Source organism: Peromyscus eremicus, chromosome 7 (genome assembly GCF_949786415.1).
Source record: "Peromyscus eremicus chromosome 7, PerEre_H2_v1, whole genome shotgun sequence".
Classification (NCBI taxonomy): Eukaryota; Metazoa; Chordata; class Mammalia; order Rodentia; family Cricetidae; genus Peromyscus; species Peromyscus eremicus.
The window spans coordinates 97,367,052-97,394,561 of NC_081422.1; the positions used below are offsets into that span (position 1 = coordinate 97,367,052).

The 27,510-nt window shown below is 50.8% G+C and overlaps 1 protein-coding gene across 1 annotated transcript in view; it reads left to right on the forward strand.

Annotated features, from left to right (window-relative positions):
• The window catches only part of Rab6b (RAB6B, member RAS oncogene family), a 58,765-nt gene extending 31,360 nt beyond the window's left edge, over positions 1–27,405 (forward strand). Inside the window, exons 3-8 of the mRNA XM_059268471.1 lie at positions 16,568–16,621; positions 16,822–16,927; positions 17,818–17,929; positions 19,172–19,265; positions 21,285–21,351; positions 27,053–27,405. Coding sequence (XP_059124454.1) covers positions 16,568–16,621; positions 16,822–16,927; positions 17,818–17,929; positions 19,172–19,265; positions 21,285–21,351; positions 27,053–27,117 — 498 coding nt within the window. The 3' untranslated portion in view covers positions 27,118–27,405. The remainder of the gene's footprint in view (positions 1–16,567; positions 16,622–16,821; positions 16,928–17,817; positions 17,930–19,171; positions 19,266–21,284; positions 21,352–27,052) is intronic.
• Positions 27,406–27,510: the final 105 nt, after the last annotated feature.

Consider the following 27,510-nt stretch of genomic DNA (forward strand, 5'->3'; position numbering starts at 1 on the left):
GGGTAGACTCTTTGTTTATTTTGTTTTTCCTAGCAGAGCAGCAGAGGTGTATGGGAGTGGACACAGTCTCCACGGGCTCTAGAGGATGAGCATGTCTTTTTCCTGTATTTACCTGGCAGTCACATATACACACACACTTACCTCTTCTCACGTTGTCCCACTGCACAGTGGCCATGCTGGTTACCCTCCCACCGGTGTCCTGGCTGTCTAGCAGCCAGGACAGCATGGCAGAGTCTAGATCCACTCAGACAGTTCCCAGACAGTGCTCCCTCTCGTCTCTCCATGTCTCCAGGCCCCATACTCTCCACCCATTCACTCATTCTGACGAAAGATGTCTGTGTGGTGTCATCCATGGGCTGTGGAAAGAAAGGCAGCAGAAGGAAGCAGTAAGGGCCTAGAGCCTGGCCCACCCTCAGCAGGCTAGGGAGGGCAGGGGTCCGTCCTCAGGACTAGCCAGTTCCACCTTGGTCTAGGGCTCAGCAGGCATGAGGCCCTGAAGGGCCACCATGAGGCTCTGAGTATGGGAGGCTGGGGTCCTCTTCTGGACCTCTCAGAAGGTTCTGTCTGCCTGTGGGCCCTGGTGTGCTGCCACTTGGCCAGCCCTGGGGACCTTTGAGGAACATGTCTTTTTTCTGTATTTACATGGCAGTCACACACATATACACATACACACACACACACACACACACACACACACACACGCGCGCGCACGCACGCACGCACGCACGCACGCGCGCGCATACACACACATGTACTCTGCAGTCTCTTACCACCTACCGAATGACCCTGCAGAAGTCACTCCATTTGTGCAAATGAAAAACCATGTCTCAGCCAGAGGAGAATTGTGTTTGTGATGATTCCTTCCTGTAAAATTCCAACTAAGAGGTTACCTTCAAATTCTACGATAGTGAAAAATCTGGACATACCCTATAATAAGAATTGGCTCTTGGTGTGCCCCACACACACACACACACACACACCTGCCCTGGCCAACACGCACACCTGGGGAAACCCCTGTAGGCCCTGGGAAGGTCAGCTGTGTGAAGGAGTCCTGATGGGAGGTATGGTCCTCTGGAGGCACCTGCTGCCTGAGGTTAGAGAATCACTGCTTTGTGGGGCCTCTCCAAGGCTCTCTTTCCTGTCTGCATATTGGGCAACTATTGGGGGATATCTGGGAGGGGAGTTCAGGCCTTAGCATTTAAAAAAAAAAACTGAAGGTGATGGAGATGAACCTAAGGCTGGGAGCCAGTGGCCCCTTCTGGAATTCACACCGTGATACAAGGGTTGTCTCTGGGAGAGGCCCACAGCTGAAGGGTTGCTCTCACAGGACACACTGCTGTGATGGGAGAGTGGTTCAGACTCTGAAGGGGGTTCCTAGGAAGCTCTGGCCTTTCCTGAAAGCTCGGGGCTCCTGAGATGCTCTTGCCTGCAGCTGATCCTCCAGCCATGCCAGTCTGTTCTGCCCTAAGGCTTCCCACGCTCGCTTCTTGGGGCTGCCAGAACAAATGATCACAAACTGAGTAGCTTCAAACAATGGGAGTGTATCCCCCCATCACCTTCCTGGGGGCCTGAGGGTGACACAGTACAAGGGGACCACGCTCTGTTTAGAGGCACTAAGGGAGGATGCCCTGGCCAGCTTCCGGTGGACCCAGACGCTCTGTTGTAGGCTTGCAAGATTCTCATCTGGTCCCTCATAACAGGATCTGAGATGTGGCTGATGGGTCCATGTGGATTCGCCTCTGGGCCCTTGAGGTGGGGTCAGTGCACCTCTGTACTCTGGGGCAAGCTCCTAGCCACCAGGTAGTCATCACCTGGTGCCCCACAGCCTGGGATTCTATTCCTGTTTCCTTTTTGTGTGTCCTGTTTCCTTTTTGTGTGCTCTAACTGTGGCGCCACACACACACACACACACACACACACACACACACACACACACACACAGACATGCTGGATCCTGACACCTCAGCCTTTCTTGAATACTTGTGCACGCGCTCATTCCTCCCTCCAGGGTGGCCGCATCAAATCCTGCTCATCCCCCACTCACTCCACTCTTTCCTCCAGGAAGCCTTCCTGCCCGCTCCAGCAGCCACCCGTGCCCAGCTTGTCTGGACCACATACCCGAGGGACCCCAGCACTAATACACAACTCCTTCACAGGCTCAGCCACGAATGCAGGTGGAGGAGGGTGAATGGGCAAGGACTTGGATGACAGCAGAGATATTTCTCATGATGTAAGCAAGCTGCTTTCTGTATTAGTATTCTCTAGAGGAGCAGAACCAATAAAATATATTCACATATAGAATTACAAATTACTCCATTCTTCATACGGAGTAAAGTAACCACCAGAAGAGGACAGATTGTGACACTGAAAGGCTAGGTGCCTGCCCTCTGTGACCTTGGGAGCCACTATTGCCTCCTCCAGGGTACTCATTGAAGGGCTGGCCGCGGCTGGCAATGGCAGGCAACGACCTGGCCCCGCATGTTTCCCAAAGGCTGTGGGATCCTCCCCACAAAGCACCGACTCTCGGGTCTGAATCTTTAAGTTTACCAGGCTCATTTGCATGGTAATTTGCATGACTTTACCCAGATACTTTTCTCTGCTGGTTGGTTGTGCAGAAGGAGAACAGCAGAGGCATTGTCAAGGGCTTGTCATGCCCAGCTGCTTCCTGCCATTTACTGATGCTTCTCTCCAGCCCTGGGCTCAGGCCCGGCCAAGGCTAAAAGAAGACACACATACTTGCCTTTTCATTCTCTTCCCCAGAAGAAAATGCTGAAGTCAATTTATGCAAATTACCATGCAGATTTCCTCCGTAGACTTTATTGCTGGATCTTGTCAGAATGTGGATGCAAAATTATATTTCATAATAAATGCACAGCGCCAAGAAGATTTCAACAAGTGCCGTAGGGAACATCTTCTTGCTCGGAGATCAGTTGTACCAGTGGAAGTTCTGTCTAGAGGAATGTACGTAACACACCATCGTTTGAACCCCTGTTGATACTGTTTAATACCACACTCAGAGGAAGGCAAACGGTGGGGAGGAACTCTGTGCTTCTTAATATTCCTCGCATGTATAAAATAAAGCGGCTGCCATTTTTCACAGGCAGAGCCGCTTGCAAGCGCCAAGGAATAAATTAGCATTGCCAGGTTGGGGGTGGGTGGGCATGTATCACAATAGAGTACACTGCAGTCTCCTTCAGAGGAGACATCATGCAATACAGGCAGGTAGGCACAGCCTTGCAAGGGGCTCATGGGGCTCCTAGGCTGGCAGGAGATTCTCCAAGCACATGCCTGTTGTTCGTGTGTCTTGGCATCCCATCCCCCATGGAAGCAGCTACCATCAGAAATTATTTGTTCCGTGCCTCGCAAGACAAAACAAAGAACAGAACAGCTGCTTTGACCATGACTCCTTGGCACGGTGGAAGAGAGCGCTTGCTCTCAGACCCACCTTTCTGAAGCTCGGCCTCTGCTGAAGCCCTGGGAACACCAGATCATTGAGACTGTTGGTAAGGGTCAGGAGCACAGAGGCTCCTAAGGGGGAGGGAGGTGCAGTAGATGAGGAAAAACCCAGGTCCTGTTTCTCCAGTGCAGGACTTAGCAGAGCCTTTAATGTACCACTAGAGGCTGGCTCACCGTTGACCTTCATCGTGAGCGTAGACTCTTGAGGGTCATATCACATACCCAGACAGACACTGGGCAGCTCCATGGGCTTGGCTCTGCAGCTTTGTGTGGACAGCCCCGTGTCAATTGGCTTCTGGTACCAACTGCTCATTTTTGTTGATGTAGCATAGAGCAGAGTAAAGTGCCTCCACAGAGCCTAACTCATGTGGCCCAACAGTCCTTACAGGGAGCTCTGGTGTCTTCAGTTGAGAGAATGGAGGATTGAGAGCTAGGGAAGCTAATCAGACTCTTTAGCTCAACTGGTAGAGTCTAGCATGTAGAGTTAGAAGCAGGAGGGTACGTTCAAAGCATCCTCAGCAACATAGTCATTTAAAGGCCTTGGGAGCTGGGAATACAATAGAGCCTACCTCAATACAAACAAACAAACAAACAAAAAACAAATAAACACAGATAACATCAAAGAAAATCATACTGGTGCTTGCTGGACACCTGACTGATGGCATGGCGGCTCCTCTGGGGCCAGCTGGGGCCTGTCCTGAGTGGCACTGACAGACAGACCCTGAGTATGCTTCTTTTCCAGAAAGCCTGTGAGGGTTCCTCACCACCTTCGCCTCAGAGCAGTGCTGGGGCTCTGTGTGTATTGGGGATCCTGACTTTACCTTCAGAGCAGAAGCCCCAACCCCCTTCTCACTCATACCAGTATAATATACCCTTTCATGCTTTTGTGCAAATAAAGTGTAAACTTGTGTGTGTCCCCATTGCCATGCTTCACACACACACACACACACACACACACACACACACACACACACACACTCACACACATCCATCAATACACAACTCTCCTGTGTGAACTGTGCTGACCCTTGAGAGGGAGCTAATCAAAAGGAGTCACCAAGGATGCCGAGGCCTTTCTGAATAGTCATTTGTTCTTTTTATCTGGTGTCTCCTCCCTCTAACATCCACCTAAAGTGGGAGCTTCCTTTACAAGTAGACTGCAGATGCAAAGGGGGGAAATCTAGCTCCATGAGTGAGGGCACTGGGCTGAGAGCCGTAGAACCACCGCCTGGGTCTCAACATTGGATCCTAGTTCCCAGCTGGCCGCGGGGAAAGGAAACTCTGCCTGGTTCTTGTAAGGTGATGTGCTCAGATGTTGCTGTCTCTTGAACAAGCCCACCTCCCCCACAGGCTGTGTTTGAATGCTTGGTCCCCAGCAGGTCGGGATGTTTTGGAAAGTGGTGGGGCCTTTAGGAGGTGGGTCCTGGTGGAGGAAGTGGGTGTCTGTGGGGTAGGCAGCATGCAGTACAGTATGGTTACGGCCTGGCTCCACTTCCAGCTTGAGCCCTGCTTCCTCGTCCACCGTGGTGTGAGCCAACAGCTTCACACTCCTACCTGCCATGGGGAGCAGGGGGGAGCTGGTTTCACCACCAGATGGACTGTAGCCCTTAAACAGCCAAAATAGAACCTTTCTCTCTGAAGTTCGTTCTTTAAGATACTCTGCCTCAGCAACAGAAAAGTCACTAATATAGAGAGAGGGTTTCCTGGGGTCAGGCTACAGAGAGGTACTTGACATGGCTTGGCAGGTAGAGTAGTGGGTAGTAGTGTGAACAGCAAGGCGGAGACTCACATGGCAATCCGTGCAGCTCACAGACCTCTAAAGTGTACTGCCTGCCTCCTCACCCCACTTGCTGCTAGCACCCTTTTTATGGTGTGGACAGTCATCTGAGGTCCTTGGCCTCTGAAGTCTGAGTTGACACAGGTCAGAGCCTGTAGGGCTGTGCTGAATAGCAATTCAACAGAACTCTCAGTCAGAGCCCAGGAGCCCCAGGAGCTCCGCGTGCTATGCCCTGGTCATCCCAGCTCATCCCCTGTGAGAATGCCGATGAGTCTGGATTTAGCCTCATGGCTCCCCACTTAGGCAACATACATGAGCGACACCCATGTAGTGTCTGTTTTCACTAGTTCTTGTGGTGTGGTTAGGGCTACCCTTTCTGGAGTCTGCTCCAAAGGAGTCAGCCTGGATCAGCTATTTTTCCATAGACATTACCACACACCCAACAGAAACAGCCTAATGTAGAAAGTATTGATTTGGGCACATGTAGTTGCAGAGGTGTTAGTAAATGACAGTGGCGAGCACATGACCAAGCAGAGCAGTTCACATCATGGTGGCAGTTCACATCACAACATCCTGCCCAAGCATGTGGGACCAAGCGACCATGGACTGAGAGCTCTTGGAAACTGTAAGCCGGAATAAAGTCACCCCATTCTTGAGTTCTTGTTTCTGTCAGGTATTTTGGTTGCAGTGATCCAAGAGTATACACTACTCAGGTCAACAAAGTTAACCATTCACCCAAAGCCTGTGTGCCAGCCGTGGAAAAGATGTGTGACAGTCCTTGTCACCCTGCTGACTCACTGTGAGACTTTGGGAAAGTCACTTCTTGTCTCTGGACCTCTAGTTTGTCATCTGATAAGTGAAGATGTTGTTCCCACCTATACAAGCCACTGCACATGTCAAGACCTTGCCTCAGCCACACAGCCTTTCTGTGTCTCTCAGCATCCACCACGTCCAGCATGTCCTCAGTATCATCCACATATGTCCCTCCCTCGGGAGTCGGCTCTCTCCCCTTGCCTATCTTCCAGACTTGCACAACAAACTTCTATGTGTCTTCCTTGCATTCTTCCCATCTGTCAACCAGAATGACCCTTCTAGAGTTCTGGCTATTAGGAAGTCCTTCTGAATCTCCACTTCATCCAGTTCTCTGGCTTCACCATGTCCTCTCCTCGTGTCCCCTGGACCAGCCATTGGTCCCAACCATTTTCCATTTTCTGAAGAAAGTATGTGGCTTCGTACTTCAGGGTGTTGTCATCTACAACACTGTTGCACAAATCCTAATTGCTCTTATAATAAAAACCCGGAGCCAGATATTGGGGTAAATGCTGAAAGATCAGAGAGACAAAGGAACAAGCCACTAGAGAAACTTCTCACCATTACCGAATCCTCAGGCTGAAAGGGAGGCGAGATCCTGTCTCCACAAATCCTCAGACTGAGTGCCTCTGAGTCCTCAGCCGAAAGGGCTGAGTTCCTGTCTCTTCCCACCTTGTATGACTTTCTCTGCCCAGCCATTTCAGTTCCTGTCTCAACCTTCCTAGTGCTGGGATTAATGGTGTATATGCTTCCCAAATACTGGAGTTACAAGTGTGTGCCACCACTGCCTAGCTGTTTCTCTCCTAGACTAAATCAAACTCAATGTAGTTAGGGTGGCCTTGAACTCACAGAATCCAGACACAGAAATCTGTTGTGCAAGTCTGGAAGATGGACAAGGGGAGAGAGCCAACTCCAGAGGGAGGGACACCTGTGGAGTGCTAGGATTAAAGGTATGTGCCACCACTGCCTGGCTTCTATGTTTAATCTAGTGGCTGGCTCTGTCCTCTGATCTTCAGGCAAATTTTATTAGAATTCAACAAAATATCACCACACAACACTGTCCTGCCTCACTCGAGTAGTGACCCTCTCCTGTATCCTTAGCCTTTCCAGAGGAATCTCAGTTCCTGCTAACATCATTATTTCCTCTCAGTCTGAGGAACTTCTTTCTAATGTAGACTCTTTATTCCCATTTATTTAAAAATGTTTTTAGTTTATCTGTGCATTTGAAGAACTTTTAGCTGGATTTCAAATTCCAAGTCTACGTGTTGTCCCTTGTCCCTGTCATCCCTGTCACCATGCCCTTGGCTGTCATGTGTCATTTTCCTTGGGCTGCTCCCAAGATTTTATCTTTCGTTTGCTATTCATTGATTTGACTCTGATTTTTTTCTTTTAAAATTGTGTGTGTGTGTGTGTGTGTGTGTGTGTGTATGTATGGAGAGGTGCATGCCATGGCACATGTGTGGCCATCAGAGGACAACTTTGTAGGGTGAGTTTTCTCTCTTCTACCCTGTGGGTTCCCAGGATCAAACCAAAGTGGTCAGGTTTGATGGTGGGCACCTTTACCTGCCGAGCCATCTTGCTGGCCCAAATCTGAGTCTTCGTTATGAAAACAAGTTTCTTTCTGTGTTTGGACATAATAATATTGACCACTTTAGAATATTTCCCCCTACTTTCAGCGTCTAAATTAGCCCAGAATAGCTCTTCAATTTCTCTTTCTCGTGTATGGCTTACATTCTCCGCTCACCTCCTGGCTGCTCACTTGGGACTGTGTCCTGCACATTGTGCTTGTGACCGTGGATTCTGTTTCCAGCTTTGAGCAATGGTGTTTTTTTAACAGTTGTGTGGACCCCGATTCTCAGCCTGTCCCGCGCTGGGCAGCAGCCACACAGTCTCTTCCAGTTTCTGTTTGTTTTGTTTTCTTCCCAGCCATGGGCAGGTTGCTCGGGGTCTTCTCAGCTCATCCGATGTCAAGCACGGTTTATATGCAGACTTCAGAGTCCCTTCTCTGTGGCTTTCTCGTGTCTAGGATTTTCTGTACTTCTCCTCAGCTGGGGTGCTGTGCGTTCTGTCCTCTTATTTTTCAACCAGTTTGACTGTGGGTTTCCAAGCCACCCCTTGGCTGCCGCTGGGGCCGCCCGCCGTTGGGTGAGAAGTCATGAAACAATAGGAAGCATGCAGCGTTCCCCTCTCAGTGAGTGTTCACTCACTCTGGTTTCTACCTGCACTTTCTGGTGCCTTCACTCACCTGTTTGTTCTAGTTGGTCCACAGTTAATAATAGTAATCAGCAAGAGGGTTAGACAAACTCTCGTTTGATAATAACCAGAATTCCTCTTACTCCCTCCAAGATGCTTCTTCTCCCTGAACCTGAACCTGAACCTCCCATCCTCCACTATTCCCCATCCTCTGCCTACTGAAAAAGTGATATGCACTAAAATTCACTCCACATTTCCATAAGACACCAAGCAAGTGGGGCCCGCTGCTCTGGACCCTCAGAGTCCTTCTCAACCGCTTCTCCATTGCTGTGAGTGACAGTTCTTGTGCATTTATCTTCTTCTTCTCCACAAAGTCAAAAGCTCCTGAGGGGCAGGGACCAGGGATTTTTATAACACACAGTAGGCACTCAAGTGAAGTGGCTTGATTGTTAATTATTACACCATCTGCCACAATAAAATGATGCCCAGGGAAGACCATGACCACCTTCTCTGAAAATCTGGCCTTCTTGGTAGAGCCAGGCTCCAGCTGGCAGTGGTGTAGGGCCAGCTACTGTGACTTGTATCTGGGAAATAGATGGTGCCCAGAAGCTAGAATTGTTCTGGTCATGGAGACCCAGCCAAGTCTCTCTTGCAAGCCCTTTCCCTTCTGTCCTTTGAGGGCTCACTTTATTTATTTCTACTAAAATGCAAATGAACTCCCTCTTAAGTGGACTCTGATGAGCTGTTATGGCTAATTATTACCACTCTCTGACAGGAGGGAGCCAGATATGATGTGATGCCAGGGAGTCACAGTGACAGCCTCAGAAACGGACTTCTAGAAGCAGAAGGAGTACAGCTTAATAGCCCATAGCAGGGACTTGGATGTCAGGGAGACATGGATTCAGATCCCAGCCCTGCTACCCAGACTGTGTGACCCTGGTTCTGAGTGAGCCTGGTCCCTGTGCATGACACCTCATCCACCAGCATTGTCCCCTCTCCCTGAAGCCTTGTCATTAATCTGTGACCCCTGGAGAACACAGCCTCCTCAGACCCGGATCACAGCACAGAGCAAGTAAATGATCTGAGAACTCATCTATGGTTCTGATTCCCAGACTGACATCCAGAGCTTGCACTTGTGTCTACCTGAGTGGACTCAGATTTCCCAATGTTCAAAGAGCTCCTGGGGTGATTCTAAAGCCCACGATTAGCAGGCTACTTGTTCAGAATCACCACATCATTGACCAGTGGCAGAGATGAGTCAGTCTGAGACCTTTCCTGTTTGGTAGTAGAGAAAGTATCGAACAATCTCTGGGCTAGCCTGAGAGTTCAGAATGTGATTTGCAGAGAAAAAGTATCTCAAATTCTAAAGAAATACTTTCAGGGGAGGAACAGCATCAGGAAAAAGACATGGGAGGGGCCTGCAAACTGACTCTGTGGGTAAAGGTCCCTGCTGCCCAAGTCTAACGACCTGAGTTCCATCCCCAGACACATGGTGGAAGGAGAGAACCAACTCCTGTAAATTGCCCTCTGACCTTCACAAAAGAGCCATGGCATGCATGGATGCACAAATATATACAAAATAAATGCACAGTAATGTGGGAATTCCAAACATTATTCCCTGGTATAAATGCAAGCTGAGGAAGAGGAGTATGAGGCCATAAAAAGCCAGTGGTGGGCCCCGAACAGTCAACCACACAGGTTTAGAGTGTTTCCTAGGGCCATCAGGGAGGAAGGAGTCGGGTTTTTGTTTTATATAATTTTGTGTTTTAAGATTTATTTATCATAGCCAGGCGGTGGTGATGCATGCCTTTAATCCCAGCACTCGGGAGGCAGAGGCAGGCGGGTCTTTGTGAGTTCGAGGCCAGCCTGGTCTACAGAGCGAGATCCAGGAAAGGCGCAAAGCTACACAGAGAAACTCTGTCTCGAAAAACCAAAAAAAAAAAAATTACGTATCTTTCTTTCTTTCATGTGTATGAGTGTTTTGCCTGCATATATGAAAGTGTACCATGTATGTGAAGTGCTGGTGGAGGCCAGAAGAGGGCGTTATATCCCCTGGAACAAGAACTGTAAAGAGTTGTAAGGTGCCATGTGGTTTTAGGAATGGAACGTGGGTCCTCTGCAAGAGCAGCTAGTGTTCTTAACCTGCTGGGCCACCTCTCCACACCCCTAAGGTTGTTGGTTTTAAACCCAGAAAAATAACCTTGCCTGCTGTGTAACGATGCCTTGCAGGACCAGTGTTGAGGACAGGGAAGCCAGGCCAGGTGCCTGGAGGTTACTCACAGGAGACGTTTAGTCTGAGTGGGGAGGGTAGGTGGAGGTGGGAAGAAGGGGCTGGGGAAGGTGAGACTACAAGAGATAGCACCACGTGACCTGCTGTCTCTGCCTTTCCTCATTTCTGTCTTGATTGTTAGGATGTCCTCAGATGGGTTGAAACCCGGTCTCCACGTCTGTTTTCTCTCTTCTCTTTTTAAGCATACCTGTTGGTATCATCTGGGAGTCTATTCCTACTGAGGTGGTTTTTCCCCCTCTTGATTATGATTCAAATTCCTTCTTTGCATAGCTGCTCTTTTTTATTGAGTAGACATGATGACTTAAGGGCAGGTTCCACTGAGTTCTCTTTCCTTTCCCGGAGACTGTAATCCGTCCATTATCCACCAGTTTGTGATCACTCTTAAGTGCTTGTGAATGGTTTCTTGAATTTACAGACTGGTCTGGTATAACCTGCTCAGCTGTTAACCAAAGCAGAACCTTAACTATGAAGACAAACGATGGTTCAGTTGCCCCCAAGAAGTGACACCAGTGCTTTGTCACCGTCATGCACAGCTGTGACTTCCTCTCCCAATTGTCTTTGCAGTAGATAGATGGCCTGGTTGGGTGGGGAATCACACGTGCTTTTCCTATGGTTTTGCCACCAAATTACTCGACAGGTACAATTTACAGAAAGAAAGACTTATTTTGATTCATGGTTCCAGAAGAATTCAGTCCTTCACGGACAGGGAAGGCCTGACAGATTTGCAGCAGTGTGAGCATGTGTGAGCGTGTGCGAGCATGTGGTGGGGGCTCCTCACATCACAGCTGACCATGAAACAGAGAGAGCAAGGCTAGAACCACGTATAAACTGGTGTACGTGCTAAACACCCACCCTACGTGTCCTGTTTCCACCAGCTAGGTCCCACTCCCCAAAGGCTCCAAACCCTCCCCAAATAGTTCCACCAGCTGGCAAACAAATACTCAAAACCTAAGCCTGTGAGAGACACTTTAGATTCGAACTATAACATTCCATCCTGGTTGCCAAAGGCTCATGGCCATCTTGTAATACACAGATGTATTTATTCCAACTTCAAGAAGCCTCATAGTCTCAACAGTGATCAGAAGTCAAAGTCTAAAGTCTCTACTGAGACTCAAAATAGTTTCTTTGCTGTGACCTGTAAAGTAAGAAGAATGTATTCAAGATGGAACCAAAGCAGGACTAACACCCAGCAGGGAAAACGTTAAATCTTGTAGCTCCATATCCAGAATCTGGGGCACATTCTTTGGTCTCACTCACAGGCGTTCCTCAAGAACCTAGGGGCAAGACCCCCAAAATCTTGCCTTCTGCACACCTGGAAAATAGTCCCTGGTGGATAATTCCAAAGTCTGCTGCCAGTGAGGACCATTTAGATCATGGCTGCATCAGCCCGAGTCCCTGAGCAGCTGAACCCAGAACCGAGAAAATCATTTCCGTAGGTGGCCCTTTTCCATCAGAACACCCTGGTGACTCTTCAAAATTCAGTCTCCTTTGATGGAAAGTATTTTAAGCGAGTCTTCAGTTTTATACCCTGGCACCTTCAGAGGGTAGGGACTCCTTCTCAGGTCACCTGTTCTGTTGTCCTGGTGTCATATGCGCAGCTTCTTACAGATGCTGATGACTTGAGCATCAGTGGCCTGCCTTGCCCACACTTCCCTTATCCACAGCTTTAAACATCCTCACCTTTCTTTCAGGACCAGATCCCACATTTTAAAAACTCTTCTCTGCATTTTGATCCTGATTCCCACTATAAACCTAACTAAAAGTAGCCAGCCAGAACCGTACCACAGGCTGAATACTAAGTTGTCTTGCGTTTTCTCCATTACTTTTGAAATCCACCTCACTCAAATTTTCAGAACATGGGTAGAATGTGAACGAATTCTTCACCAGACACAGTGGCTCTGTAGTCCTGTTCCCAGTCGGGTCCTTGTCCCTCCCTGAGACCACATGAGTATCATCTTTGCTGTCCATATTGTCAGCATCCTGGTCCTCTAAGTTCTCACCAGAGTGGTAAGTCTACATCGTCATAGTCCACATCTTCAAACTCTTCCACATTCCTTCACCAGCCCGTTTCAAAGGCCGATAAACCACCTGGTGGGGTTAGTTATAAGAATGGTGTCACTATAAACCAGCTGGTGGGATTAGTTATAACAGTGGCACCACTATAAACCACCTGGTGGAATTAGTTATAGCAATGGCGCCACTTAGCTGGGGCCAGCTCTGCACTTGATACTTTTGTGTTGTTCTGATAGAAACAACTTGAAGGAAGAAAGATGTGTTCTGGCTCACGGTTTCCCAAAGGACTTCAGCCTATTCCAGCATACAGTAGAGGCAGCTCAGGAAGTGGGGAGGACGGAGGCTGTGTATAATCTCCCAAGCCCACCCAACTTCTTCCACCAGGTATGCCCCGTTCTGAAAGGTTCCACGGCCTCCAAGTAGACACTGCCCACTGGAGACCAAGCATTCAGAACACGAGCCTCTGGGACATTTCAGATTCAGATTCTAACAAGTGGCCAGAACAGGTATTAGAGAGAAAACAGCTACCAGATTAGGGATTGCACTTCCGTAGTAGCTTGAAGATCAGACTTAGAGAAAGCCGGGGGGCTAGGAAGTTGGTCCCTCCCAGTGTTGGTTTACTCATTGCCCTCTCTTTGGTCAGGCTGTGTTGAGGTTGAATAGAGATACAGTATGTAGTTCAGTGTTTGTGATGACGGAAGCCACTGGGCTATGCGTGGCTGCAGCTTGATCCAGTGACATGACTTCTTGTCATAGTATCTGATGACCTCTCTCTGCTCCATAGCAGCCAAGTGTCTTATGTGCACACAAGGGGGAAAAAAAAGGTTGTCACCGTCACAGTTATTATCAGTGACATCGCTGTCACCACCCAGGTGCCGACCTTTGGGGATATGATTTTCCACAGTCCTTCACTCTGTTGATTAAGGTTAGTTACGCTGCGTTGACCGAAGTGGCTGGAGCAAAATAGAAAATGGAGTCTCTCTTGCACAACAAGAAGAGGTGTACGCAGGCAAGTGCTGCCGAGGTAACTGCACAGTCAGGATCAGGCTCTGTGGAGCAGCTGTCCTGCCCATCATCCTCAGCTGGGTGAGCCATGGGGCTCACCACCCCATCTGCATTCCAAGCAGTGGGAAAGGGGGCAGCTTGGAGCACACTAACCCATAAAGGACTCATCCCAGACAGTCATCACCTTCTCATCCTTTGATCGGATTGTAGCCACCCTGCAGCCATAGGAAACATGGCCTTCAATGGGGGCAGCCACCAGCTCAACTGTGCATTTCTCAAATTCTGCATTGGGGAATGCTGGCAGCCCTTGCCTCTGATCCTGAGCCCAGGCATCTGGTTTGGTTCGGGGGGTCACTAAAGAAGGAGTTTGGTGCCCCGCAAGGATCTTGTGGCACATAGAGAAGTTGAAATTTCCGTTTGGCACATTCCTTAAGGTTCTAAGTAGACACAGGGTTGTCAGTCCACTCACTGATGAATGACCATGTGTGGCTGCTTGGGGATGAGGCCCTGTCAGCAAGTGCTCATTGGTTTTAGATTTGCCTCCCATGACTGTGCTAGGCAGGACACTACATAGCCGGCTAGTAATGGCTAGATTTCAGCACGGGTTTTTCCCAGTCCCGCACCGACTAGCAAAGTCATGAGGCATACTATCCAGCTTCTCCAATCTTCTCTTTTCATTCCCACAGTCACGACAGGATTGGGTTGTGTCTACAGTGTGTGTGTAGCTCTTGAATTGTTGCACATGCGTTCTAGAATGAGGTGGCATTGGGTACTTTACACATTACTGTGACCAAATACCTGGGAAGCGGCAACTTAAGGAAGGACTTATTTTGGGTCACCGCCTGAGAAGGGCTTGCGATCATCGTGGCGAAGATGGGGTGGCAGGGAACGTGAGGCTGCTGGTCCCACTGTGTCCACAGTCTGGAAGGAGAGAGTGGATCCGAGTTTTCTTTTGTTGCTATGATAAAACACCATGCAGAACCAGCTTGGTGGGGAAGGGATTAGTTGGCTTGCTCTCCTCCATCACCGTCCATCATTTAGGGAAGTCAGGCAGCAGCTCAGCCTTGAAGTAGGAGCTGATGAAGAGCTGCAGAGGAGCACTGCTTACTGGCTTGTTCTTCATGGCTTGCTCAGCCTCTTTTCTTATGGTCCCTAGGACCACGTGCCCAGGGGTGGCCCCACCCACCATGGGCTGGGCTTTCCCACATCAGCCGTTAGTCAAGAAAATGTTCCCACTGACTTGTCCACAGGCCAGACTAATCTGGGGGAGCCCAGTGAGATTTGCTCTTCCCAGGTGACTCTAGTTCTCTAGTTCATATCAAGTTGGCGCACGTGCGCGCGCGCGCACACACACACACACCCCCCTCTAACTCAGTGAAGAAGAGAGAGGAGGGAGGGGGAGGGGAGGAAAGGGGCTTGCTGTGCTTCCTCTCAGTCTCTCCTTTTTGTTCAGTGTGGGACCTCAGCCCATGGGTGCTGCTCACATTTAGGACAGATCTTCCCTGCTCAGGCAAACTTCTCTTGGAAAAGCCCTCACAGACAGCCCAAAGGTGTGTCTCCTCGGTGACTCTAAATCAAGTGGACGGAGATCTCTGTGTTTATACTGAAGTCTCCCCTTAGTGTGTCTTTTGTATTCACTGCAGGTTTTCAAATGATGAAAACTTTTCTTTCAAAGATTTTTTTTTAAATAAAGATTCACTGTGTAGGGGACTGGAGAGATGGCTCAGCAGTTAAGAGCACCGGGGCTGCTCTTCCAGAGGTCCTGGGTTCAATTCCAGCAACCACATGGTGGTTCACAGCCATCTGTAATGAGATCTGGTGCCCTCTTCTGGCCTGCAGACATACATGCAGGCAGAACACTGTGTACGTAATAAATAAATGAATCTTAAAAAAAAAAAAAAAAAAAAAAAAAAAGATTGACCGTGTAGCTCAGGTTGACTTCACACTCATGTTCCTCCTTTCTTGAAAGTGCTGGGATTGCGCAGCTGTCTCAAGGATTTTTTTCTTCTGAATTCTTAACTATTAACTGTTTATTATAGAAAATATTAAAATATGTGATAGAGAAAGCAAAAATTGCCCAAGATGCAACCATTTATTCAGATACCAGAACACAACATACTCTCTTCATCTCAGCATCTGAGAAAATATGAGACCATCTCTCTACTTCATTCAGTCAAGTTGGGATCTCACCACACACAATGCTTTCTACTGAGCCTTTCACTGGGTAAAGGTTCCTCCAAGCTGGATGTATTTTATGAGGTGACTCCAGGCACAGGCCGGAGCACACTGCTGAAGCTTCATTACTACCTGGTGGTGTTCACTCCATTCCACATTGGCAGTACCTTAGTCCCCACTTACAGGCACAGGGTGCAGGCAAGGACCAGAGAGGTGGGGGTTGCCTACCAGGACAGAAGAGGCACCGGGGTGGCACAGGGTGTGGGTGGCAGCTCTTGACTTGGCAGTATGAGGAGCAAAGAGCTCATTGGGTTTTCGAATAAGACATTATTGTGGATGGTGCACAGTACCCCCACCCGAGGCAGGGCATACTGTTCCCTGGTCCCATGCAGTGGCAAGTTCCACCCCCCAACCCCCTCAAAAACCCTCCCAAGAGCAATGGTGAACCCAAGTTCAAGGTAGAGGCTGGGGGAGCTGGGGGATACTGGAGGCAGTGGGGAGCTCTACTTGGTGGGCTGTTCCCGGGGAGCCTCTCTTCCATGCCCCATGCTCTCTCGCCCTTCCTGAAGGCTGGCGCTCTCTCTCTCTCTCTCTCTCTCTCTCTCTCTCTCTCTCTCTCTCTCTCTCTCTGTAGAATATTCCTCTCTGAAAACAGAAACAAAAACCCATTTTCACCCGTGGTTTGCTCAGGCTCTCTCCTCGAAAAAGGGTGTCGGTGGCTAGTGGGGGGACTTGGCTTGGGTGTCCCCTCCCCTCTGCTGTCTTTGCCACTTCCTGGGGTCTCTGGGCATTTGGCCCCTTAGTATGAGTCTTTTCCATTTTGACTTCCCTGTGCTGTTCTTTCATAGGCAACCATCGGGATTGACTTCTTGTCAAAAACCATGTACTTGGAAGACCGCACGGTGAGTTCCTGGTCTCCGACCTGGGAGGACAAAGGGGCATTGTTGGCTTTATCCCCTAGAGCCCCCAGTTGGGCACTCTTGGAAGTCTCTGCCAAGATCGAGATGGACTTGGCAGTGCCAGCATCATGGGGTCTGGGCCTCCAACTCCCTCTACCAGGAGGGATCCACTGTCCCACTGATGCCTCTGTCTTGACACTTAGGTTAGACTGCAGCTCTGGGACACAGCGGGGCAAGAGAGGTTCCGCAGCCTCATCCCCAGCTACATCCGGGACTCCACGGTGGCTGTGGTGGTGTACGACATCACTAGTGAGTACGGGTCTGTGTTGGAGTGAGGGAGCTCTTGGGGTCCAGTGTGACCCTGACCAGACCTGTGTGTGTGTGTGTGTGTGTGTGTGTGTGTGTGTGTGTGTGTGAATGTGCATACAGGTATGTGCTCAGTGTGGGGGTAGTGACTTATCTTGGACCACCAGTATCACTGTCCTTCAAACGCCTGTGACAGACCTGGCTGAACAAGACAGGGTCCCGGATGGGCAGGGAGACAGATGCTCCCAAGGTTAACCCTCTGTGCTCTCCGTGGCCCTGGCTGACATATGTGCCAGCTCTCCCCAGGGATCCCTGGAGGCAGCCCTCCTGGCACACATGGGTCTTGAGAAGGCTTCACAGACTCAGAGGTTAGGGCAGGCCTTAGGCAGAGCCTAGCTACCCAAGACCATCTAGAGGAGCATAGCTTGGGTGTCACCCTATGACTCTTCTGAAGGAGATGCTGCTGCCCATAGGTGACTTGCTTCTAGATTCATGTGCCTCTGGGGTGGCCTTCCATCCACCTTTCCCTGCAGGGTTGCAAGTTCTTATCCCAAGCCAGCCTGGCCTTCCTCAGACTCCCTTGAGCATCCCTTTGGTGGGACAGCATTTCCTTGGGGCCGCGGTGTCCTCCCAAAGCCTTCCTTTCCACCCTCTGCTGTGAGCCTCAAATCAGCTCTAACTCTTGCATGGCCTCTAGAGTCACTGTTCTGTGTAGAAATTGTGACAGCCTAGCTTCCCAGGTATGGTGACTTCTCTCCCTGGGGTGGCTGAGCAGTCCTGGCTTCCCTGTATGGCCCCAGCCTAACTGTTACGTGGAGCTTGGATTCGTGTCTAGGTACATGCTTGCCTCTGGGGCCTCTCATTCTCACTCGGTCCCCACTTTCTGCCTCCAGACCTCAACTCCTTCCAGCAGACTTCGAAGTGGATTGATGATGTCAGGACAGAGCGGGGCAGTGACGTGATCATCATGCTTGTGGGCAACAAGACGGATCTGGCAGACAAGAGGTATGCACCAGAGCGTGGGGGTGCTGTGGCTAGCAGGACCATGCTTCCTCACCTCTCTGTGGCTATTCTGCCCAGGAGGTCTGAGATGACGGGAACAGCAAAGCTTGCCTCCACGCACAAGAACCCTGGCCTACCTGTTAGATTCCACACACTGCAAGCTTCTCATCTCAAAGCCCCATCTTTCTCTGCCCAGGACAGGCAGGGCGGGGACCTGTCTGCACACATGTCCCCATTATGGTCCCAAAATAGAGCTCTGACACAGTGGCCCCCTGGGCTGGAGCTCCTGTCCCTGTGAAGGCCCTGCATAACTTGTGGTTATGAGTCTGTGGAATGTCAGCAGAACACAGAACTTGTCCCTAGTCTGTGCATCCTGGCTCATCCTGTGTCTGGGCATGGAGTGTTACCAGAAGATGCTTCTCCACAGCTGCCCTCCAGTGTCCCTGCTCACCAAGGTATCCTCTCCATGTGTGTCCACTCTCAGAACTCTGTGCGACTTGGACAGATAAGGCCACGTGTCATGGTTTCTAAAGCATGTGGACTTCTCACAGTATCCCTGCCATTTAAGAAATAATCTGAGTTAGAGATGAGAGCCCTGTCCAGAGGGGAGGGAAATGGGCTCCTCTGCAGAGCAGTGTGGGCCTGGTGGGCATGACTTTTAATTTTGGTGTTTGCATTAGGAAAAGGGGACTGATGATTCCTCCCAAGAAAGGCTGTGTGTGTCCAGGAGCTCCAGTTCTAATGGCTACCGAGAAAGGCAGTGGGGGTGTGGCTCAGATGTAGAGTGCTTGTCTTCCATGCATGAATCCCTGGGTTCAGTCTCCAGCACTCATAAAACCAGGCTTGGTGGAATGTGCCTACAGTCCCTGTTGTAGGGAGGTAGACACGGTAGGATCAGAAGTGCAGTGTTGTTCTTTGCTACATCATAAATTCAAAGCCAGCCTGGGCTACATGTGACCCTTCCTTAAAAGGTGGGGGATAGCCTTGCTCGCTACTTCAGAAGACATAGAAGACATGTGGAAAGGGGCTGGGGTCCTCTGTGCTCAGGTACCACCTTCTTACTAGAAAGACTGTGGCTGGCATTCTAGCAGGGACTCCTGGGCAAGGAGCCTGTCCTCAGGGCTGACCAAGGGGCCTGGCAGGCTCCTTCTGCCTGCCCACAGTCCTTCATCTCAGGTTGCCTCTTTCATGTGTGCCGGGATTGCCTCTCTGCCACCTGAGCTTTCCCTCTCCCTTCATTTCTAGGCAGATAACCATTGAGGAAGGGGAACAGCGAGCCAAAGAACTGAGCGTTATGTTCATTGAGACCAGCGCGAAGACCGGCTACAACGTGAAGCAGGTGAGGAGGACACACTGGTGAGGGCCCTGATGTGCTCAGGTCTAGAAGCCCTCACCTGGGACGTTCCTTGCCCTGAGTTGGCTAGTGACTAGGTTGAGGCAGCCAACCAGCACATAAACCTGTTACTCTGAGCGGTTAAAGGATGGCATTAACCTCCAGGGCTGATAAAGCAGGTGATGTGGAGGGAACACTCATCTTGGGAGCCATGCAGATTCTGTCAGTCCCTAGTCTCCACAGCTGTGATCAGGTGTGGGTCCCTGTAGCAGCATGTGTGGATGAGGGGTCAGCATGGACTTCCACCTGGCTGGGGAGCTGTGGTTCCTAGCATCTCACTTCACTTCAAATGAGAACGCAAGGTATTTAGTCTGATTAACGTTTGGGTTTCTGTCTTGTACGTAGCAAGAACTCGGGGCCATGAATGACTTTGCTCAGAAATGGAGCAGAGAGGTTCCCATGACAGTTGGGGATCATAGGAGGGAGAAGAGGTGGGGCTGGGGCTGGAGCAGTTATGTTTATCCAGGATTCACATGAAAGGAACTCGCAGGCTCCCTCAGCCTTCTTGTAAAGGTCCCAGTCAGGAGGACCCTTTAAGGCAACACCTTTTTATACCTTTCTGCTGGGAATCAGGTTTTAACATATGAACTTGGGGGAGACCCAGACATCCAGACCAGTCCAGAATCTTCTGTGCTCTGGGCTTCTGCCTGTACTTGTTACTTTCAAGATGTTATTATCTCTGCCAGCCTCCACCTTCCAGGCCCCCCCATGTCTCCTCCTGCTCTCATACACATTCACTTTGGTAGACTCACACATGAACCCACACCCCACAAGCTTGCTTCCGCCGTGGCCACTTTCTCATATACACACAGAAACATGACAGTCACAATAACGCATACACTTTCCACACACACTTTACCAACAAAATCATGCACACACACATACCACACACACACAACACACACACACACACACACACACACACACACACACACACACACACACACACACAAACCCACAGTGTCATGATGGCATTCTCACATCCCCCACTGTGGCTGAGGCTCTGGCTCCCAGCATCTGGCTGCCCCAGTGTCCCTGGGGAGAGTCATTTGTCTTAAGTCCGGTCAGAAACTGGTGTTCTACACCTAGTCCCCATGTGAGGGTAATAGTCAGAAGTCTACTGAAGGGCCTGCTCCCTGGGGCCTGGATGATTCCTGCACTAGGGCAGGTAGGTCCTTTTCAGCCACCACCATGCCCCCTACTGACTGCCTGTGGCCAGCCTGCCTGTGGGAGAAGCCACAGCTTTGCTATGTGTGTGGGCATGCGTGTGTTTTCCCCTGCGCAGGCCACAGGTGAACTTCTGGTGTCATTCCTCAGGTGTCATCTACATTGTGTTTTGAGACAGGGTCTTTGGTTTTATCTGGAGTGCACCAGTTCAACTAGGCTGGCTGGCGAGTGAGCCCTTGGAAACCTACCTGTCTGCCATCCCATCACTGGGCTTACAAGTGTGTGCCATGATACCCAGCTTTTTTTTGGGGGGGGGGGCGTTTCGAGAGAGGGTTTCTCTGTGTAGTTTTGGTGCCTGTCCTGGATCTCGCGCTGTAGACCAACCAGGCTGGCCTCGAACTCACAGACATCTGCCTGGCTCTGCCTCCCGAGTGCTGGGATTAAAGGCATGTGTGTGCCACCGCCTCCCAACTGATACCCAGCTTTTAACGTGGATTCTGAGGATTGAAGTTGGGGCCTCAAGCTTGTGTGGCAAGCACTTTATTGACCGGGCTGTCTCCCTAGCCCCTGCTTCCTCTTCCTGCAAACACCCCGAGACCCTCCAGGACCAGCATTGTGAAGGGCAATGGTGACAGCAAAGGACTCAGAACCAGCCTGCACTCCAGGGCACAGTCAGTGGACAGACAGGCAATTAAAGCCTAAGATCCATACACACCACGAGGAGAGCGGTGCAGGAGGAGACCGGGGACGGGAAGGAGGGGGACTGGGAGGGCCTGACCCTGTGTCTCCTGCCTGCAGCTCTTCCGACGTGTGGCATCGGCTCTGCCCGGCATGGAGAACGTCCAGGAGAAGAGCAAAGAAGGGAGTATCCTTTTCCTTTAACACGTGAGTGAAAAGACGGCCCCCAAAGTCCGTGCGTCACTTGGGGTTTCAGTAGAGGAGACAACACTCCCTGGCCTCCAGCCCAGCAATAGATATAGATAGCCAGGCCACCTCTGTTGAGCCGCAGGGTGGGCTCCACGGCCTTGGAGCTCCCACCCAGCTCTGACCAAGGCTGCCTGCTCTTGCCCAGAGGCAGCGAAGAGAGGCAAGGGCTGTGCAGCAGTGGTGGGGAGGGAAGGAGGGACAGTGGCCCTGTCGTGCTTTGTGGGGAGCACGATGTGTGTTTCATGAGTCCGCCGGAGATCCCAGGCCAGGATGCTTCTATGCAGTGAGCACTTGATTTCAGCTTGTCAGGGCTTCCTCCACCTCCCCACTGCTCTATGGAAGAAGCCTGCACAGAGCTCCCACAGTATAACTGAAAACCCGGCTAACACCCAGATGCTGCAGCTGAGGTTCGTAGGGGTAGAATGGTTTCCTTAAAGGCACATCATACGTAACTTAGGGAGTTAGGATCCACACTGAGGCTCCCTTCATATCTACGCCTACTCTGTTCTGGGGTGCTGTCTCTCAGAGGGCACCCGAGAGGATGCACTTAGAAGGATGTAGGTGGCTGAGGGCACTGCCCACCAACAGGCTTTCTTTGAAGCTCGTCAGATGGCCCTGCCTGAGCAAGGCCCGAGAGACTACACACTCACACCCCAGCTTACATCTTTCAGAATGGGATATGTCCCTGCAAGCCTTCCCAGCATCCTCCACTTATCCCTAGAGGTCTGAGGGAGACACCCACTGAGGGCCACAGAGTGACCCAAGTGATTCAGAGAACACCTCCAGGCTGATGGGAGCGAAAACCAAGGAAACGTCAAGGTTAATGGGAGGGGCCAAAGAGGTGGCCTAGCTGTGCCTGTCTCTTTCCCCTGCTCAGTGCCCCTGATGCAGAGTAGAAAATAAGACCCTAGCAGCTGCTGCAAGGGTGAGCACCAAGGAACAGGTACCCCAACAATGCCCAAGGGTAAATAGTGTCGGTGTGCTGCAGAGGTCAACAGGGCACCAAGGGGACAGACTCAGGTGTATCACCTGGTTGGTCAGTCACAAGACCTCACTTGCAGATAAGGAGACAGAAACAGACCCCAGGGCTATGGAGAGTGTCTCCCCACTCACATTGCATGGCTGACCTGGGCTGCATTCCTTGGGAGAAAGACCCCCACCCCCAGTGTCACCAGCCAGGTGAGGAGGAGCCTTTGAGTCTCCAGAAACTGCAGAACCCCACCCGCAGGGTCAGGAGGAGAACAGGAAGGCAGGATGTGTGCTGACCCCTTCCGTGCCCACCGTGAGAAACAGATAGCCTCCCTCCGTCCTGCCCATTCCAAAGGCGAAGCCAACCTGCCTGGGTGAACGGTGGCCGTTCTTTCATGTTCTCCCCAAACGTGGCCCACGTGGGAATCCATGCTGGACCAACGATCAGGTCACATGGGCTCCCACTTCAGGGCAACAACTAGCATGGCATCCTGGTGTACCAGTATCTCACTGAGCTCTAGGGGAAGAGTACTAAGCAGATCACACCGAGCAATCTGGGCTGTGTCTGTTTGCCCTGTGTGGTACCCCCATCGGGCAGATGCAGCCATACCCTTCCCCAGGTGCCCAATGGCTGGAGCCTCCTAGGAGGCAAGACTGGAACAGCCTGGAACACACTGGAGACAGCCCAGAAGGGACCAGGTGGAAGCAGCGGCCACTCAGGCTCAGCTGGGGTGTTGGGCTAACACATTGGCTTACTGATGGTTCTTACCCAGATGTTTTGAGGATGTGTCCTTGGGGTTATGCTTGGGATTGTGTCAACATAAGGAAGAAGTATACAGAAGTGCCACTTAGCGATGACAGGGGAAAGGTTCTTATGTGGCTTTGTTCCCTGGACTGGTGGCAGGGGTGGGGTATAGATATGTGGGTGTGGAACTTCTATGTACTGCTTCCAGACCCCCAGAGAGCTACTGCACTTCACCTCCGCCCTGCACAGGCAGCCTCCCCAGGGCCATTCAAATAGCTCCTCCCACGCACTCCGCTGCTCTCACTCTCTCAACAGAGTTGGGCTGAGGGACCACAGCATGATAGGGCCACAAGCTCCTTGCTGGGTCCACGCATGCAGGACTCTCCTTCCTGGAACAAGGGTTCCTGTGCCCCATAATGGCAGTGACTTGGCAGTAACCGTGCGCCCCAAGGAGAGAGGACACTTCAGCCTCCCAAGAAGGGCAGAGCATGCCCTAGCCCTCCCAGCCGGTCAACTTGCAGAGCTGTGACACAATCCAAATGTTTGTGTTCTGTAGCCACGGCCCTCTGATAGAGCAGTGAGGAGCCTTAACGTCCCGGAAACAGCACAAGTGCTGGGGCCGAGATGCAGCCGCAGCAGTTGGAGACAAGATGGTAACAGGCCATTTGGGCCCATCACTGTCTCAGGAACCATCAGACAGTGGTCCTTTATGTGGTTAGTGATGGGCCACACCTGGGGTCCTGAGTGTGGCCTGTGCACTGGACTGGGTTCAGAAGGGTGAGCAGCCACACCCTGTTCTGCTTACAGAAAGGCACAGGGTATGCTCATGCCAAGTCCTATGGCCCATCTCTGCAGAGAATCCCCTCTTCTGGGGACTAGTGAGAAGTGAGTCCACCCATTCTTGCCCACCTTTTCAGTCAAAAGCAACCCTTGGCCACAGTATTTCAGTGGCACATAGCATTACAAAAAAAGGAACATCAAATGTTAGTGCGTACAGAAGTGTGTGGCAAATCCTATAAAGTTGTGCTTTATAATATTAGAGTCTTACACCAGTGTTTCCACTTAAATTAGTTAAAATTGGGCTAAGGTAAAAGTTAAGTTTCAGGATATGGACATGGGTCAGTGGGTAAAAGAGCACTTGCCACACGAGCCTGAAGACCCAAGTTTGAATCCCCAACACTTGTGTAAAAACTTAGACACACACACAACTGTAACCCTAGTACCGTGGGGAACAGAGACAGGAGGATCAATGGCACTTGCTGACCACCAGCCTAGCTCCAGATTCAGTGAGAGGCCCTATTACACACACACACACACACACACACGCACACGCACACGCACACGCACACGCACACACACACACACACACACTTTAAAAAGTTCAGTTCCTTGATTGTGCCCATTATCCAAGCTCTCAGTTGCCGGCGTTGCTAGTGGCCACCATACTGGACATGCAGATGTATAATAGCCCACCATTGCAACTCCTTTTGAGCAGTGCCATTTTGGAATTATCCAGTGTCTGTAGCAATGACTTCCCAGGTGCCGTGCGTTGGCGTGTTCCAGAGAACTTTTTAATAATTCACCCTGTAGACCCAGTTCCTGATCCACAGACATGGGGCCCAGGAAAGTGTTTTTTTAACAGGTTTCTCGGGAGATTTTAGACAGTCCAAGAACACCATGTGGTGTTGTGCCTCAGATTGCTCTGTAGAAGATTCCTTTGAAACAGCAGTCAGGTCACGCCCATACGGGACATGCCATAGTTGCAGCTAGCCTTCCAGCTAGACCAGTGCTTCTCAGCTCTGACTGACTCCAGCCCCTCCCTCATGAGGGCAATTGAGCAGTGTCTGCTGACGATTTTGGTTGTGGTAAGTTAGGGGGCTGAGAATCAGGTGTGTCTGGCATCGGATGGGTAGAGATCAGGGATGCTGCGAGCATCCTCCTCCCTCAGAGGGTGTACCACACAAGGATAATGCATGAACAGGACTAAGGTAGAGAAGCCCGTGCAAGAAGCATTTAGCAAAACCTGCTCATTGAAAGCAAAACTGGGCGGGAGGTATAGCTCGTGATTGAGTGCATGCTTGATGTGTCTGAGGCCCTGGGTTCGATCCCCAGTACAAGTAAGTAAGTACAGAAACTCTAGGTAGGAAAGGGTAGGTAGCCTTGGGTTTCGCCCAGACCCCTCAGCCTCCAGTCTGGATGACTTGCCACTCTGAAGTCTGATGCTGAGTTTAGGTGACATATCTCCCGGACCTCACACCGGGAGCAGAGGAGGTGTTCACTGCGGCCTGAAGAGGCTCCGCCAAGGAGGTGACATAGACACAAGCCCCGGCTTAGATGAGGACACTGACAGGCAGAGAAAGGGCGGGAAGCTGGATGGGGCAGGGTTGTGTGCAGTGTTTCTAGAAGGAAGGAAAGGATGGAACCTGTTAAAGAAGGGGACAGTTTTGATTGCTGCCATCTCCGTGTATGGCGGAGGGCAGAGGTCAAGCCAGACTCGTGGGAAGGCCTGAATGCTAGTGTAAGAGATCTTAGATGCTGTGGCTGTGCTCCAGGTGATGGTGTGAGTGTCACTGAACTGGCTTAGGGATGCCGCTCTGCTGAGAGAGTGGGTGGGCAGGCTCGGGGGTACCTGAGGAAGATGAGGAGACCCTAGTAAGGCCTGTCCCCGGGGCTGACAGTGCAGGCCCGGAACTGGAGGGTACTGGCATCAGTGCGGACGACCACAGAAATGCAGCTGGCAGAGAACAACATGGAGATAGTCTGGGCAGTGTTTGTAGAGATTTAGGGCATGGAGGAGAAGGACTGTGGGACGGGAGAGGACAAAGCTGGACTGGATGGGAGGGGGAAGGAGAGCAAGTATCTACTACCTGTTTACTTATGTATACATAAGACATGACATCAGAAGTATGGGTGTACGTACATACACACATACAACAAGGCAAAGCTTATGTTTGTATGTGCATGCACATACAATATAGAGAAAATAAAGGTAGGAAAAAAATCATACTCAAAATGCATATTGTGCTGAGTGATTGTTAGAAGGGGCAAAATACTGGCCGTGAGCTTCCTGACAGCCGAGGCAGAGAGACAGTGTGAACTTCAGGGCATGCTATTCCCAAAGAACCTCATCTGTTATCCTCAAACAGGGGACACAGAGGCATCCTTAGAATGCCAGCAGCAAGCCCCATCACCACCCCACCCCTCTCACCCCCACTTAGTACAACAATGCGGCCACCCCCAGAGTCCAGCCAAGGACCAGGGAGGCTGCAGAGCATCCAAGGGCTTGTGGGTGCTCAGCAGCAGTGAGATGATCTGGCCAGATGCAAAGCTAAAGTCTCAAGGAGTCAGTCGGTCTGGTTTGTAGCCAGAGGTGATGGGAGGGAACAGGTAGCCCCGCACTTGAACCCCCTCCTCTGGTGTTTCTGGCAAGTGTAATTTAGCCCCCAGTCCCCAGAGGGCCGATAGAAAGAGGGCTGTTTAGGCCCATGGATACAGCTTCTCACTGTAGAGGCCTTGAGAAATAAGGACCACAGGACATCCCCACATCCTCCTGTACTTTAGGATGTGGACATTTACATCTGAGCCTGGCCAGGGGGACTCTTCCTTACCAGGGCACTTTGGAGTAGGGGCCAGCAGTTAAGGAGGCTGAGACTAAGGCTTGGCGCTGGAATTCGAGCACTACCCATCAGTCACTGGAGAAGGCTTCCGAGACAGACCCTCCCTGGCCTGTGTGTCAGGTCACAGCCCAAGTGTCGCTCTGGGTAGACAGTCTGGGGGATGGAGGCAGGCGGAGGTAGGAGAGGGAAGGATGGGAGACAGGCCGTTCCTCTCCACTCCCCCTGAGCTAAGAGCTGAGTCTGGAGGTTTGCGGCGGGACGGAGTGGCATCTTGGTGACAGTCGTCTTCCTTAGCCAGCCTCCCGCAGTGATTGACATCAAGCTGGACAAGCCCCAGGAGCCCCCGGCCAGCGAGGGTGGCTGCTCCTGCTAATACAGCGCCCACGCGGCTTCCTCGACACTAGACACTACTCAGTTGTGGTACCTCCTATTGGTTAGTTTCCTAATGGGGTGGGAAATGTGGTTATCAAACAGGAGGATCTTTCTTTTCTCTCTCTCTCTCTCTAGGAGTAGGGTGGGACACGGGGAGGGAGGCTGGGCATCAGGGACCACGTCACTCTTAACAGCTGTTACCTAAACAACTATTTTTTGGTTTGGTTGTAATATATTGTACTTTATTAAGATTGCCAAAAACTGTTAAAATTAAAAAAAATTTAAATCATGTGTATACAACTTTTTGCCAGATATAAAAAAAAAAGCAGTCATTTTTATTTGAAAGATGTGCTTTTTTTTTTGTTTTTGTTTTTGTATATTTGTAAACTTACAG